Below are 13,745 nucleotides of genomic sequence, written 5' to 3' on the forward strand. Positions count from 1 at the left end.
TCCAACACGCCCCCGCACGTGGGACCCCATTTTATGGGTCACACATGGAGATCCACACATTGACAACCACGTAGAGCCAAGTCGAGGCTTCCCCAACACACGGGGCCAAACGGGGACCCACCCAATCATGTGGCATCTTTGGCCTACGTGGAGCCATGTCGGGACTCACCCATCGCACAGGCCAATGGGGATCCACCCAATCATGTGGCAGTACGAGCCCGCTCCCTGACTCTGATACCATGATGAAATTAAGGTTCCCCTATAAAACTAATTGGCAATATGAGGAGTAGCCCAAGACCATATAAGCACATAGTAAATCTTGTCCCTCACCGTTGTGAGACAACTCTTCCTCACATTTCAACTCTTAACACGCCCCAGCACATGTGGTCGATTTTCAAGCCTACAAGTGGACAACAAATGGGTGAACATGTGAGCACGTGTGACCCTTGGGCTTTCACATAAAGGACAACCTACCATGATGAATTTTTCAAGTCGATGGGCCGAGAGCCCAATCCAACAACATCAATACTGTCCCTACTTTACCACCTGCCCAATCCATTAGGTATGGAGTTTTATCACAAAAAGTATCAATGTTAGTTAGAGTGAGATAATCCTATTTAAATTGCTTTTTCTCATTCCCTCTGGTCGATGTGGATATAATTTACCTACTTAACTAAAGTTAAAAAAAAACATAATTTTTCTCTTCAACTAACATCACCATCACTTGCTAGAATTGAAAATATTTTTTAATCTCATATGAATTATTTCTTGAGAACTTTAACGAGAAACTCCCGGTACTGTTCATTTTAACGAAAAACCATATTTTTATACTAAAAAGTCAATCTTGGTACTATTCACTTTACCTTTTATTTTGTCATTTTCATTAAAACTCAAAATTTTCAAGCCTTTTTTTTATTAGTTTTCCCTTACATTATGTTTGGATGAAGAAATTTAAGATTACTAAGGAATTTTAAAATGACGGAAATTGGAATGATGAGATTTTATTTCTTAGTATTTGTGAATTTTCTTGTTTGATTAAACAATGAAATTAAATACGAAATATGTTATTTTTAAACTCTTAATCTTAGAAATTAGAAAACGACACCTATTTACATGAAATTTAAACTTGGGAATTGGAGGTCCCAAATTCTAAATTTTTTTCTACACGGAAATTCTAAATTTCGATGTTTATGAATCCAAACAAGGGAATTGGTACATATCAATTTATAAATTCCAAGTTTAATCCAAATTCCAAGTTTATTTTCTTCATCCAAATATAGTGTTACTTCTTTTTGTGAATAATTAGGTGCATTTATCTGTTAACAAATCATTGATTCACACATCGTAATTGATTATAAGTGCAGATCATCTGGTATTCCACACATATCGAACAAATCGACAATCTTGATAACAATTAATTTGTTTTAGCAAAATTAATCTTTAATGGTGAATTTTCTTATGCAATGATAGTCTACTGGTTTTTTAAACAATATTTTACTATGAGGATTTAGGCTCACAATCAATCATCTATAATAATTACAAAGTGAACATTTTATTTACAATGTTACTAGAGGGAGTGATTAAGTGGTAGAGACGAATTTCAAATCCATATTTCACACAATATGTTTTGAGTTCGATTTCTAACACTAATGAATTGCACGATAATGACCGACTAAAATGCCTATATGAGTTTTTTTTAACTCCGAAAAAGTGAATTGACTCTTTCGTTTTTGGCGTTGGGGATTAGCAGTTGGTTGACAGTGGTCAATCAAAGGAATGACCAAATTAAAAAAAAAAAGAAAAAAAAAAAAGAAAAAAAGAAAAAAAGGAGAGAGTTGAATTCATTGTTTAGAGAGGGTGCATTGTTAGTTGTTGGGGGTGATTGGCCACTTCTCTCTTCTCGCGCTCTTCCTCATCGAGCGAGAAAGAGAACACAAAACACACAAGCAAATCCACCAAAATCCATTTCCAAATTCCACCACACACTCAAATTCCCTCTACCCATTTCCTCGATTCCCTCTACTCATAAATCGTCTCCGCCCCATCCCCCAAATTCCGCCTTTGGCACCGCCGCCCATGAAATCCCTCCGCCGTCGTTTCGATTTAGGGTTTGGGCTTGTTCGATGCTATCTCTCCCCTGACAACTCCCTCGCCGGTTCGCTTTCGCAGGTTAGCTCGCTTTCTATCCAATTTCTTCGTTTCGCGTTCGTCAAGTTTTCTCTGGAGTTAATGCTTATAAGCAAGACACGTCTTGTTTTCTTTTGGGATTTCTTGTTTTACACGGAAAAAATGATTCGTGTTGTATTTTTTAATCTTTATATGAATTGTGGCTTTGTTGCTTTGTTTAATATTTATTATCGTGTGATGGCCGTGGTTAGGGTTAGGGCAATTAGGCAAATGGAAGGGTCGGGTGGCAATCTGGACTCGTTTAGAGCTTCTCCGGGAAGCAGTAGTAATAGGCGTTATGGGGTGTTATCGGCTTCCAATATCATTCAGGCGCCAATTTCTACCTTGTTGGAGTACTCGGGTATTCTCCGCGGCCGCACTAATCACCAAGAAGGCGAGTCTTTGATTAACGGGCGTAGCGCTGCTGCATTTAGGGATCACCATCATAGTCAGCTAGATCAGTCACCGACAACGACAAGCAATGACGGGGAGGTTTCTATTAGGATAATTGGTGCAGGGGAACAGGAGCATGATAGGGAAGGACCTGGGATAGTAGCTGGACAGTTGAGGGAAGTTACTGCACCGCCAAATGATGTTTCTGTACCACCAATGGCTGGGGTGGCCTCTGTAGCATTGGGAACGGAGGAGGTGGGTCAGACAGATGGCAGAACAGATCGTAGTTCGGGAGAGGCAATTCCCCAATCGTTAATTGGAAGTGCTGCTGGAGAAGGAGGTGATGGAGCTGGGGCTAATGGCAGGGATTCTTCTTACCAGAGATATGACATTCAGCAGGCTGCTAGGGGGATTGAACAAGTCCTGCCCTTTTCCTTGCTTCTATTGGTGGTCTTCATCCGCCAGCATTTGCAAGGTCAGTGTCCTGCCAACGTATTCTGCAAGTGTCGATTATGCTTTTTAATGCAAAGGATTAGTGATAATGGGGTTGATGACACTCTTGGGAATTTTCTATTTCATGCTGTCCTAGTTTGCATTCGGATTCATAAGTGATAGCGTTTTCAGGATTGGTGTATATCTGAGAACCTAAAAGGAGTTGATTTCGTTTTTATGAATTAATTGTGCATGCCTGCATTTGCACACTAATGGTTATTAGTTGCAACGACATATCGCATATTAAAGCTCACCTTTTTAGGCCATTTCTCCCTTCCTTCCAAATTAGTGACTACTTTTCATTTTGCAATCATTACAGGTTTCTTTGTTACAATTTGGATTGCTGCCATTATGTTCAAGTCAAATGATATATTAAAGAAACAGACAGCTTTGAAGGTATTGGTAATATAAATTTATTTGTTTTCCAATTTCAGCAGAGGCTCTTGTGTTTTGTATTGTCATTTTTCGTTTGTTAAGAATAGATGCTGTTGGTGGCTGCAGGGAGAGAGGAAAATCGCAGTTCTAATAGGCATTTCTCTTGCATTCGTGTTGCATGTGGTTGGTGTTTACTGGTGGTACCAGAATGCAGATCTTTTGTATCCATTAATTATGCTTCCTCCTAAAGTTATACCACCCTTCTGGCATGCTGTTTTCATCATCATGGTGAATGGTAAGAACCTCTTTCCTCCCAACTTGTTATCGTGGCTGTTCTCTTTTAAAAAACTTCCATTCTGCAGCAGCGCTCTCATGATAGCAATGATGAGTTAACATTTAGTTTTTGTTTCATATGAATATTCAAATCTCTTCGACAAAGGATGATTCACTATTCAGAAGTAATTGTTTTTATGTAGTGTGTGAAACTTTTTTGGTGTGCAATTACAAATATTTTTTTAGCTTTCTGTTGTTGCGATACTTTTTATTCAATGTGAAAGGTGGAACATGCCCATTTACTTTTACCTTGAATTTTGTTTGCCTTATGTCATATTTGAACGCTCTGTGCATGTCAGGCAAAATAGAAAAAAACGCTCCACACATGTTTCTTCATCAAGGGTTCAGATAGAAAACTGTTATTGTTATCAGATGCTTCTTCTTTCCTATTTCTGTGTAAATTTTTTATGGGAAACTTATGTTGGTTAATTTTAGAGCCTTGCGATGCTTACTTCACATTGGTTATTTTCAGACACATTGGTCCGGCAGGCAGCAATGGTGCTGAAGTGTTTTCTATTAATGTACTACAAAAACAGTAGAGGCCGAAACTATCGTAAGCAGGTGAGGTAATAAGTAGTTAAGCAAAACTAGGTTTGGGCAAATTATTTTGTTGGAAAAGAATAAGCCAGGAGCTGGCTCAAGAGAGCTTATTTAATCACCTGTCATCTTCATTTGATTTTTAGAACAAAAATGAGGGGATATGTTCATATAATTGACAGTTTTATCCCTTTTTGTTTTCTCCAAAACTCTTTTGACTGAAGAAGTGCTGCTTTTATAGGGTCAAATGCTTACTCTGGTTGAGTATCTACTGCTCTTGTACCGTGCCTTGTTGCCAACACCAGTGTGGTATCGGTTCTTCTTGAACAAAGAATATGGGAGTCTCTTTTCATCATTAATGACAGGGTTATATTTGACTTTCAAGCTCACATCTGTTGTTGAGAAGGTAATAGTTTATGTTGATATAGTTTATGCGTTTGATATCTGTCAAGTTTTCTGACTTCTTCATTAAGAACATCTTTGAGAATGAGTTGTTTCTCACTTGTTATTACTGTTTATGCCTCTCCCCTTGTTTGCTATGGTTAGGTACAATCCTTCTTTGCTGCATTGAAGGCATTGTCACGTAAGGAGGTGCACTATGGGGCATATGCAACATCAGAACAGGTAAACCGGATTTCTTCCCAAATATGTACAAAATAATGTGCTAGTGTACTCAATTGTTTGATGCTTAGTGTGGAGCTTCATGTAGCACATCCAGAATATAACCAACATCTGATTGATGAGCTCAATCCTTTGCAAGCTCTATTTGTTACAATTTGAGTATTGAGGGTTTCCTTTTTATTGTTGTCGTCAGTTGTTAGATTACGAGCACAATCTAAACGTCTTTAAACCTCTGAATGGAATACTTGAAGTTGAAGCTAATGATTCCTGTATTTTGGAACTAAAAGTTGGCTTCATCCTTTATTTGTCTTGGGTTCAATCCCAATGCCAATGATGGCATTCAAACTAATCATGCACTGAATTTAGTTTCTTTTACTTTTTGTCAGCTAAGAATTAGTTAGATTGGTCTTAAGAACAAAATCTGACATAATTTTTTTTTTACTTGGGATTTTAAGGTTTTATGTGTTTCATTTCGGTAATTATGATACTTTCATGGAAGAGCTTGTGGTTCGTGCATTCTCAGTTGTCGGTTGTTTGATGCAGGTCAATGCAGCTGGCGATTTATGTGCTATTTGCCAGGAGAAGATGCATGCTCCTATCCTACTGCGATGTAAACACATCTTTTGTGAGGACTGCGTATCAGAGTGGTTTGTTTACTTCTCCTGTGCTACCAATGTATCATCTTTGAGAAACAAATTAGATTGATGATTTCTTGTTAAAATTCGTTTCCTTTTCCATGGAATGGGATCATATCCATCTAATTCTCCGAAAGAATGAATGAACATGTATTAAACTGGTTTGCTCGCAGTACCGTTCTGGCTGCTGACACACTAATTAATTTTCTTGCAGGTTTGAGAGGGAGCGGACGTGCCCGTTATGCAGAGCTTTGGTTAAACCCGCAGATATCAGATCATTCGGCGATGGATCAACGAGTTTGTTTTTCCAGCTGTTCTGAAGCAACCATCCACTGTAAAAAAAAGAAACCCGAAGAGTTTTTCTGTTTTGGAGCTCCAGCTCATATTGGAAGCAGCCGTCTCCCAAATCCATATCCTCATAACTATACACTGGTATATTCGATTGTAATTTTTGGTCTGCCTTGTTCACGTCTTGCCCTCGCAAAAAAATTAGTAACGGTCGGGTATAACTGAACTTGGTACTGTTCATACGTCGTATCGAGAAAATGTCAAATGTATGTAATGCGCCAATTTAAGCAACAGAAGTTGTTTTGATTACGTACCATTACTATATATATACCTGTTTATTTTGCCATTTTATTGTTAAGTTTGCCTCATGTCGCCCGTCAATTGTGAGGCAAAGCTAACTTCCCACCACTTATTTTTGCTCCTCTTTCTTTAGAACCTTCCCTCTTTTAAATGTATCTATAGGATGGTTCGCCAACGCCTCTCGCCAACCTTAATCGATCTGAATGTAACATCTTCGACTGGAATCTCTCTCGATTGCATTCTTTCGCTTGATTTGAGAAGTTTCGACGGCATTTTGATCCGGATATGGTGGCGGCAAAGGGAGGGAGGTACGTGCACGGCTGGGTGGAAGTTGCACCACCCCTGGTGATATCCCACAAAAAATGTTCGAATTTTCCGAAACTGGAGATGATTGCCGAAGAAGGGTCGGAGAGCTTGGAGATTCTGCCGAAGAGGGTGGTGTTTCTTCTTCCGGTGTTCTTTTCTTTGGTTTCTTACCTCATACTGTATAGTCAGATCGTTTGATGTAGAGAAGGGGAAAAGTAGATTAGCAGATTAGGAATGTGAGGCCCTTTGATCGCTTCTGAAATTGTTTATCTTGCAATTTGCAAAAACAGAAAAATGAAAAAAACTCCGAATTCATTGGAAGAAATTTCCTCTCCCTCCATTTTTCTAAATGCATGCATGAATGTGATGATATTTAATTTTGAGAGGAAAAAGAATTAAATACGAAGTTTGTTTCATTCAATGTTTAAAATATCACAAAATTGTCGATATTTTTGTCGAAAGATCAGAAAAATCAAGATTCCATATGGAAAGAGGGGTGAAATGACACACCCCTATCCGGGATGTCCACCTAATTTTCCGGGTGTCAACCAACACAACTTGATTCAGAGTCCAGATGAGGTCGAGATATGTCAAGAAATGCAAACTTCACCCTACTTCGGTGATATATAGGAAAATTAATGAATACCAACAATATTTACCGATTCACTACATAAATTTTGCTGGAACTCGCTGTAGATTTCAAAATTTTGAATTTTTTTTGAGAAATTTTTCTTTGATTTTGACTAAACTTAAATGAGTTGATACCTACACCATTGCAAATTTTCATAATTTCTATCAAAAGTAACCAATATCGATATATCCATAAATTTACATATCAATATTTGAAACACTTGTTTCATTGTATTTGTTTCTAGGCTTTTTATTTAATTTTTAAAGGAAAAATCGCAATGTTATAATAAAAGAAACGAGTAATTATAAACCCTCCCATTTTGAAGAGAAATTTCGATAAGATTGTACGAGACTAGTATAATATTGGGTGGGACTAAAATTTAAAGGATTACTATTATATAAAAATATTTTACAAATAACATGGTCGGACACTCTTACTCATGATTCTTTTTATTTTATTAAATCTTACAATTCATTTCATTGTGGTGTTTCATGTCGTGAAGGATTTCCCCATCCTCTTTCCAACCTTTGTCTGGGTGAAATGATTGGACTTCCAACATATGAGAAGTTAGACAAATTGCAAGAATTTGATACAACTAAAATCTCGTTTAATAATTATTTTGTTTGAGCAAGCGATATTAAGGAGAAAAGATCTCACAACAAAACCTCGGGTGCATTGACGAATGCTTTACACAATTTGAGCTACAAACCCCATAAAACTAACAATATTATTTAGAACAAGAAATACAAACTTACCAAATAAGAATTCTGAAAACTCATGAACAAATATCGTGCACACTGGTTGTACAAGGAAGACATGGTTTTATCTTGTGCTAAGAGGTCAAAAGGGTACTGGAAATAAACCCAAACCTGAAACAAAACATAACAAAATATTACATCCACAGATTGATAAAGTTTAGGGCAGAAGAAGAATGCCCCCTTCCCCCTTCCTCCTTCCTCCGTCCTCCTTCCTCTTCCCCTCTCCAAGAGGAAAAGGAAGGAAACAAATTAAAAAATGCTATACTAATCTTTGATCTTTGACGAAAACGAACATCGAATTCTTAAGCAGAAGCAGGAGGAGGTCTTTTAGTATCTTCTGCTGCTACAGAGAGTGTTTTAGTAGCGGCTTCTGCTGCTGTCAGCGATTTAGTGATGCCATCTGCTGTAGGAGGTGTTTTTGCAGTAGCTTCTGTTGAAGAAGGTGTTCTAGCATCTTCTTTCTTGTGAGCTAAGGTATCGTTGCCTGGCATGGCCTGATTTGCAAAAACGTCTTTATTTTCTTGTGGCTTGGTAAGGACAGGTATTTCTTTAGTAGCTGGTGAGGTTGCTGATGAAGAGTCCTCTGGAGGCGGGGATGGGGGTGCTGATGAGGGCGGGGAAATGGAGAGCATCCTGGAGACGCCGGTGGGGCTGGTTAAGGGGTTAACTTCTGTGACTTCTTCATCATCTTCTAAATACACAACATCCTGCATTGTCAGCTGGTGGTATTCAACAATTTCCCTCAGGAATCGATTCTCGCGTGCATAAACTGAATTCTCGTTCGCTAATCGAGCCTTCTCCGCCAGAAGTGTCTCCAGTTGAAGGCGGATCTGATATGATCACATGCATATATATGTCAGAAACATTTCTAAATTGCATTTAGTCGCACTATTCGAGCGATATTCTAATTTAAACTATTCTAAGGGAAGGATAATTCAAACTTGGATGCGGATGGGGGCACAATGTCCTAGCCAAATTGCAGTTAGTCGTACTATTCTACTTGTGGATCGTCGGTAAGTACAATGACAACCGAAAGGAAAAACAGAAACATACCAAGTCGTCATCAGCTCTGTGGTTCCCCTTGTCACGATTCTCGCGAAGGCGTTTATTTTCTTCTTCAAGTTGAGAACATCGTTCCTTCGCAAAAGCCAGATCTGCCTTAACGGTTTTCAGCTCCCGAAGAAGTAATTTTGCTTTGGCAGCTGTTGCCATTGCAACCTGTGACAAAAAACAAACACCATTTATGCATGCATCCGGCTCAAGGCAAGTCTAAATGAATCGCAAACAAAAAGCCAAAATCACATCCAAAACACATCAACATATAATTCAGCTCAAGTCAGATCATTTCGTCTTGTGATTACACAAACCAGTCACACGCAATTACATAATTGCCACCTTACGTCGCGTGATGCCTTGAGTTGAGTATCTTGGTTCTTGGGCTGCAACGGTGAACTGTTCTGGTTCCCGTAATATGAAGCTTGATTTTGTGCATCTGGATTGTCTCCTCTTCGTTTAATTTGCTTTTGGATGTCGGCGGTCTTATTCTCCACTATCGTTCGACCTTCCTGAAAACCGAACACAAAAACACAAGGCACATTATAAACATACTTGTTTCCCAAAGTACTAAACTCGACATACATCCATTATCTACAATTAGCAAGCAAGGAATTTTAATTACCTCGAAAGCCTTCTCAAACGTGTCCCCGAGCTGATTAAGGGAAGTTGTGATTCTATCCAAGCCCTTTCGGATTGTAGGATTTTCCATTCTTCTAGAGTTGTCATATGACTGATAATATGGTTGATGTTGGAACTGTCTCCAAAAGGGAAAGATACAACAAAACTCAGCAATCAAAATAACAAAAGCTAAAACGAAATGGTTATCAAACGCGCTAAACTAACAGTGTCTGAGATGTGTGTATTTGTAGAGAAAGTAGGAAACTTGAAGGAAGCCCATTTCATACAAAGATCAAGTTGGAGATTCACCTGAGCGCCACCGGAGGCAACGGAGGGCTGTGATCTGAGCCCTCCAGCAATATCATCTTGTGGAAATTCACCATCCTCTTCAAGAATGGCCTTTGCTTTCCGAGCCAGAACACCCCAAAACCCGGATTTTGCAGATGCATCGTCATAGGCAGAGAAGTCCTGCATTATTTATAGCTATGATCACAATCTCCTCACTTTTGTCAATAAGACGATATTCTAGACAACTTTAATCTACATCAAATTTCGAACTCGGAGGCAGCATACTATCCTAATCAACTGATCTAACTCACGTACGCAATCACAATTCAATACAAATAAAACCAACCCAGATAAGCAGATCAGATCAGAAAACATAGAATTATTACGGAATTTAAACATTCCAGAAGAATGAATGAAAGATCCACGGCAGTTGGAACAAAAGGAAACCTTGGATCGGTTGTTGCGTTCGACGGAAAGCGCAGAAGCACGAATGGCCTGAGCGGCGAGAGACGAAGATGAAGAACCGGAGAAGGAAGACGAAGACTGCAGAGGGGAAGATGAATTTGGTGCAGAATTGTCGTCTGGGGGGCGATGAATGATCTCTTCTTTGAAGGTTGACGACCTTGTTATTCCCTGCCTTCTCCTGTACGCCATTTCCGCTGCGGGAAGCTTTACGTATTAGTTGTTAACGGGTTGACTGGATATTATTCCCTTTCGACGATCGTCACCGTCGCGATGACAACGACGGAGGAGGTGGAGAAGAAGGAGGAAGAAGGCGGTTGGTTATTTTTGGGTGGCGCAAGTAACCAACTCTTCCGCCTTTTCTTCTCAGAGTAAATAAAAAACCGAAATACGAAATGAACGAATGTTATACCGCAAAACACACACAAAACAGAAACAGAAAAAAAAAAAAAAAAAAATAGAACTCAGCCATTTTTAACTAATAAAAGTCACACACTTGGAAATGCAACGATCCAAAATCACGTTTATAACATATTTACTTATTTGAAACGAAAGAAACTAATGATTCAAGAAAATCAGACTTACGTATGAGATCGACCAACCTTGATTAATCAAAATGCTAATGTAAGGGAAGTCATGGACTCAAATACGTGCATGATTACTTGTAATGGATTTATAACTAAAAATATCCTAATGGGCTAATATCAATGCCACGTACGCGTATGCATATAAATAGTTAGGGTTCGTATGTAAGTATTTTTAAAATGGTTGAAATCGTTTTTAGTTAAATATTTTTGAAACAAATCTTTAGTAAAAATGCAAATGAATTTTGAAAAAACATTTGAAGTGCTTTCAGTAAAAAAACATATAACTAACAAATATTTTTCTAAAAACGCTTTTAATCATTTTACGAGCCCTTAAAATTCAAAATGAACTCCAACAGGAAAATACTCAGTATTACAGTATTAGCGAATCAGATTAAGAGGTTTACCTTTCTGATATAGATTAATCATTGTGTTCCCACTAAATCGACCTAATTTCGAGTAAAAAAAGGGGAACAAAATTAAGGAAAGAAGATGCAACCTAATAATTTAGAGGGGGAGTGTCGCATAAACATGTTGTAATGTGTTGTCGTGGGACAACTCAGGAATATGTTGGAGAGGAAGTTTGAACGTTTGGAAGTGGACCCTTGCCAGCTGTTTGACGTGAGAGCCATGCTTGTAAAATATAATCTATGGATTATATTGGATTATCTAATTAATTGCTTCATCAACAAGTAACCCAATTTGTATGCCACCCCACTCTCTCTGTAGGTATGATGTGCTCGGTAATTGCTAGGGCTAGGGGTGGAAAGAACCTGAAAACCCGAAATCCGAAACCAACCCGATTCGTATTGAAACTCAACCGAAAAAAAATCGGACCGATAATACAGAAAATCTCTACCTATATGCATAATTCCTTTTATAAGCATCAAATCTTGCTTATCCTATCACTCTCTATAGTAAACGACTCAATGTAATTAAATCCGGAACCATAAACCCTAAACCAAAATATAATATTAAAAAAAACCCTACTTATCCTAGAGCTTAGTTTCGTTCTGGAGAAGTAGACGCACTTCCAAGTTCTTTTCTAAAAACACTTTGAATTATTTAAAGAAAAAAAATTGAAACGGATGAGGAGGGAAATTCAAACTTGGTGTAGAGAAAAAACACACGGTTTTAACCAACTTGGCAAAGCTCAAGTCTATATACCCGTCATGCTATTAAATCGTAACTTTAGGACTTTCTATTAATAATAGTGCCAGAAGGGGGACCTTTTCACTTTTAGAATTTAACTAGCTTTCTTACAAGTTACAGCTGAAGAGCTAAATCAGTACACTGACTACTGAGTACCCACGGATAATTGGTTTTGATTATCACCATAAAGCTGCTGATTTCTCATCTCTCTCTGATAGTTTTATCTCGGCTGGGAAGACCATCAGATCTGCACCTGAACCATTCTGCAAGCTTAATCTATCTTGTCCTGAAGAATTTATCCTACCAAGTTGGGCTTTCAAATATGGCAGATCAAATGTGAACTGTTGAGCCAGCATTGGCCTCCCTTGGTCGGGTTTCAACGCTTGGGGTGCCTCAGACTTCGTCTGATCATCATCTCCTCTCAAATGCAATGAACTCAGTTTGTTCTTAGTTTTGCTAAAACTAGCAAATCCCATGTTACTCAACCTTGGGTCCAAGAAATTTGACTGAGAACTATAATCTGAAGGCTGCTTCAAGGGTTGTGCTTGATTAACCGACTTCCATTGGTTCAGTATCATTGGTGTCGAGTTGTTGCCTGTGTTTTCGAAGCCGGAAACTGAGCAACTGTTGTCTGCAAGTCCAGCATGGTGAGATTTCAAGGAAGAAGAGTTCGGATGAATTTCATTGCATTGGACTTTCCCCCCAACTGTAGGACTTTGGATGCCCATTTCATCACCCAAAGATCCCTTTTTTCCAGTGATTTTCATAGTTGATGGATGCTCATTAAGTTTGTCCTGGAAATTATGACTTGGTGGTGAAGTAAACACATTGCTCAGACGACTAGGTGCCAATTGGGAAGAGGTGGATGCCAAAGGAGCTTTACTTTCATGCATTTCGGAACATCCAAGTAACTTCTTTCTAGCAATCTTCTGAGCTGTTGGTCCTAAATCTTTAACAAATAACATCAAGCTTTCAGTGTAACCAATGTCCTGCTGAGTCACCTACACCAAAAAATGACTAGTTCTCATGGCGGATTTCATGACATCAATCATCGGAAAACACAAATGAAAATCCGATTCAATTTTCTTAGCCTTGCAGGAAATATGTGCTGTCTATAACACTTGTGCATAACACAAACACAAGAAAAGAATACTTACATGCTCAAGTTGTTTTAATTGACTAATTACTGTCAGACTTGTCGACTCATCCTCACCAAGGAAGGATGTCCAAGGTCTATATGTGCTGCGGGGATCTCCTTCGAACGATCTAGATCTTCTACCATCGTGAGTACCTGTTATTAACAAACACAAGATTTAAGTTTCTCAAGTTTTAACTTTGGACTTTGTAATTACAAAGTTAGTATTAAAGCATTACATCTTGTTTGCATCTTATCAGAAGGAACTCTGTGCTCTCTTGCATCAATATAACTGGAACACCCAATCTTTACTTGACTTCTCCTGAAATTTCATGAACTCCTAAGTAAGCACAGCATAGATTTCAACGTTTCTCCAAGTTTCAGGGCAAGGGATTTCGTATTTTTTAACAACTTTAAGATATGAGCTAGAAGCTGACCTGCCAGCTTCACCTTGAGCTTTCCTACCACTTCTTTGTCTTGTTTCTGAGAATTCTAGCTCAAAGTTGTCGGGAGAGGTTTTCAAAGCATGAAATACCTTCTTCGCTAGTTCGTGAATGGCACGAGCCTGTAAAAACCAAGTGGTTTTATTCTGTTGGTGGACTATTGTAAGATTTT

General features: G+C 38.5%; 2 protein-coding genes across 3 annotated transcripts; one reads left to right on the plus strand and one right to left on the minus strand.

The window, feature by feature from the left end:
* The first annotated feature begins 1,848 nt into the window (after window positions 1-1,848).
* LOC137722986 (uncharacterized) lies at window positions 1,849-6,150 on the plus strand. Its single transcript, XM_068462128.1, has 9 exons — window positions 1,849-2,169; window positions 2,379-3,034; window positions 3,371-3,447; window positions 3,553-3,721; window positions 4,232-4,320; window positions 4,538-4,702; window positions 4,843-4,920; window positions 5,461-5,564; window positions 5,767-6,150. The coding sequence occupies exons 2-9, from the start codon at window positions 2,398-2,400 to the stop codon at window positions 5,870-5,872; spliced, it is 1,425 nt and encodes a 474-aa protein (XP_068318229.1). The 5' UTR covers window positions 1,849-2,169; window positions 2,379-2,397; the 3' UTR covers window positions 5,873-6,150.
* A 1,644-nt stretch (window positions 6,151-7,794) lies between these two features.
* LOC137722987 (uncharacterized) lies at window positions 7,795-10,660 on the minus strand. 2 transcript variants are annotated; one of them, XM_068462129.1, is made up of 6 exons: window positions 10,245-10,660; window positions 9,819-9,977; window positions 9,514-9,645; window positions 9,236-9,400; window positions 8,889-9,053; window positions 7,795-8,665 (listed from the first exon to the last, which is right to left on the minus strand). In XM_068462129.1, the coding sequence occupies exons 1-6, from the start codon at window positions 10,449-10,451 to the stop codon at window positions 8,138-8,140; spliced, it is 1,356 nt and encodes a 451-aa protein (XP_068318230.1). In that variant the 5' UTR covers window positions 10,452-10,660; the 3' UTR covers window positions 7,795-8,137. The 2 variants fall into 2 exon arrangements, with proteins under 2 accessions (XP_068318230.1, XP_068318231.1); XM_068462130.1 differs by having other exon boundaries at window positions 9,514-9,649; window positions 10,245-10,378.
* Between the last annotated feature and the right edge of the window lie 3,085 nt (window positions 10,661-13,745).

Source organism: Pyrus communis, chromosome 17 (genome assembly GCF_963583255.1).
Source record: "Pyrus communis chromosome 17, drPyrComm1.1, whole genome shotgun sequence".
In the NCBI taxonomy this organism is placed as follows: Eukaryota; Viridiplantae; Streptophyta; class Magnoliopsida; order Rosales; family Rosaceae; genus Pyrus; species Pyrus communis.

Bases quoted from the DNA above. Each gene is read 5' to 3' on its own strand.
- LOC137722986 (XM_068462128.1), top strand. From the start codon at position 2,398: ATGGAAGGGTCGGGTGGCAATCTGGACTCGTTTAGAGCTTCTCCGGGA. The intron at 4,703-4,842 runs GTAATAGTTTAT...TGCTATGGTTAG, and splicing joins TCACATCTGTTGTTGAGAAG to GTACAATCCTTCTTTGCTGC. The intron at 4,921-5,460 runs GTAAACCGGATT...TGTTTGATGCAG, and splicing joins CATATGCAACATCAGAACAG to GTCAATGCAGCTGGCGATTT.
- LOC137722987 (XM_068462129.1), bottom strand. From the start codon at position 10,451: ATGGCGTACAGGAGAAGGCAGGGAATAACAAGGTCGTCAACCTTCAAA. The intron at 9,978-10,244 runs GTTTCCTTTTGT...TAAATAATGCAG, and splicing joins AACGCAACAACCGATCCAAG to GACTTCTCTGCCTATGACGA. The intron at 9,054-9,235 runs GTAAGGTGGCAA...TTTTTGTCACAG, and splicing joins AACTCAAGGCATCACGCGAC to GTTGCAATGGCAACAGCTGC.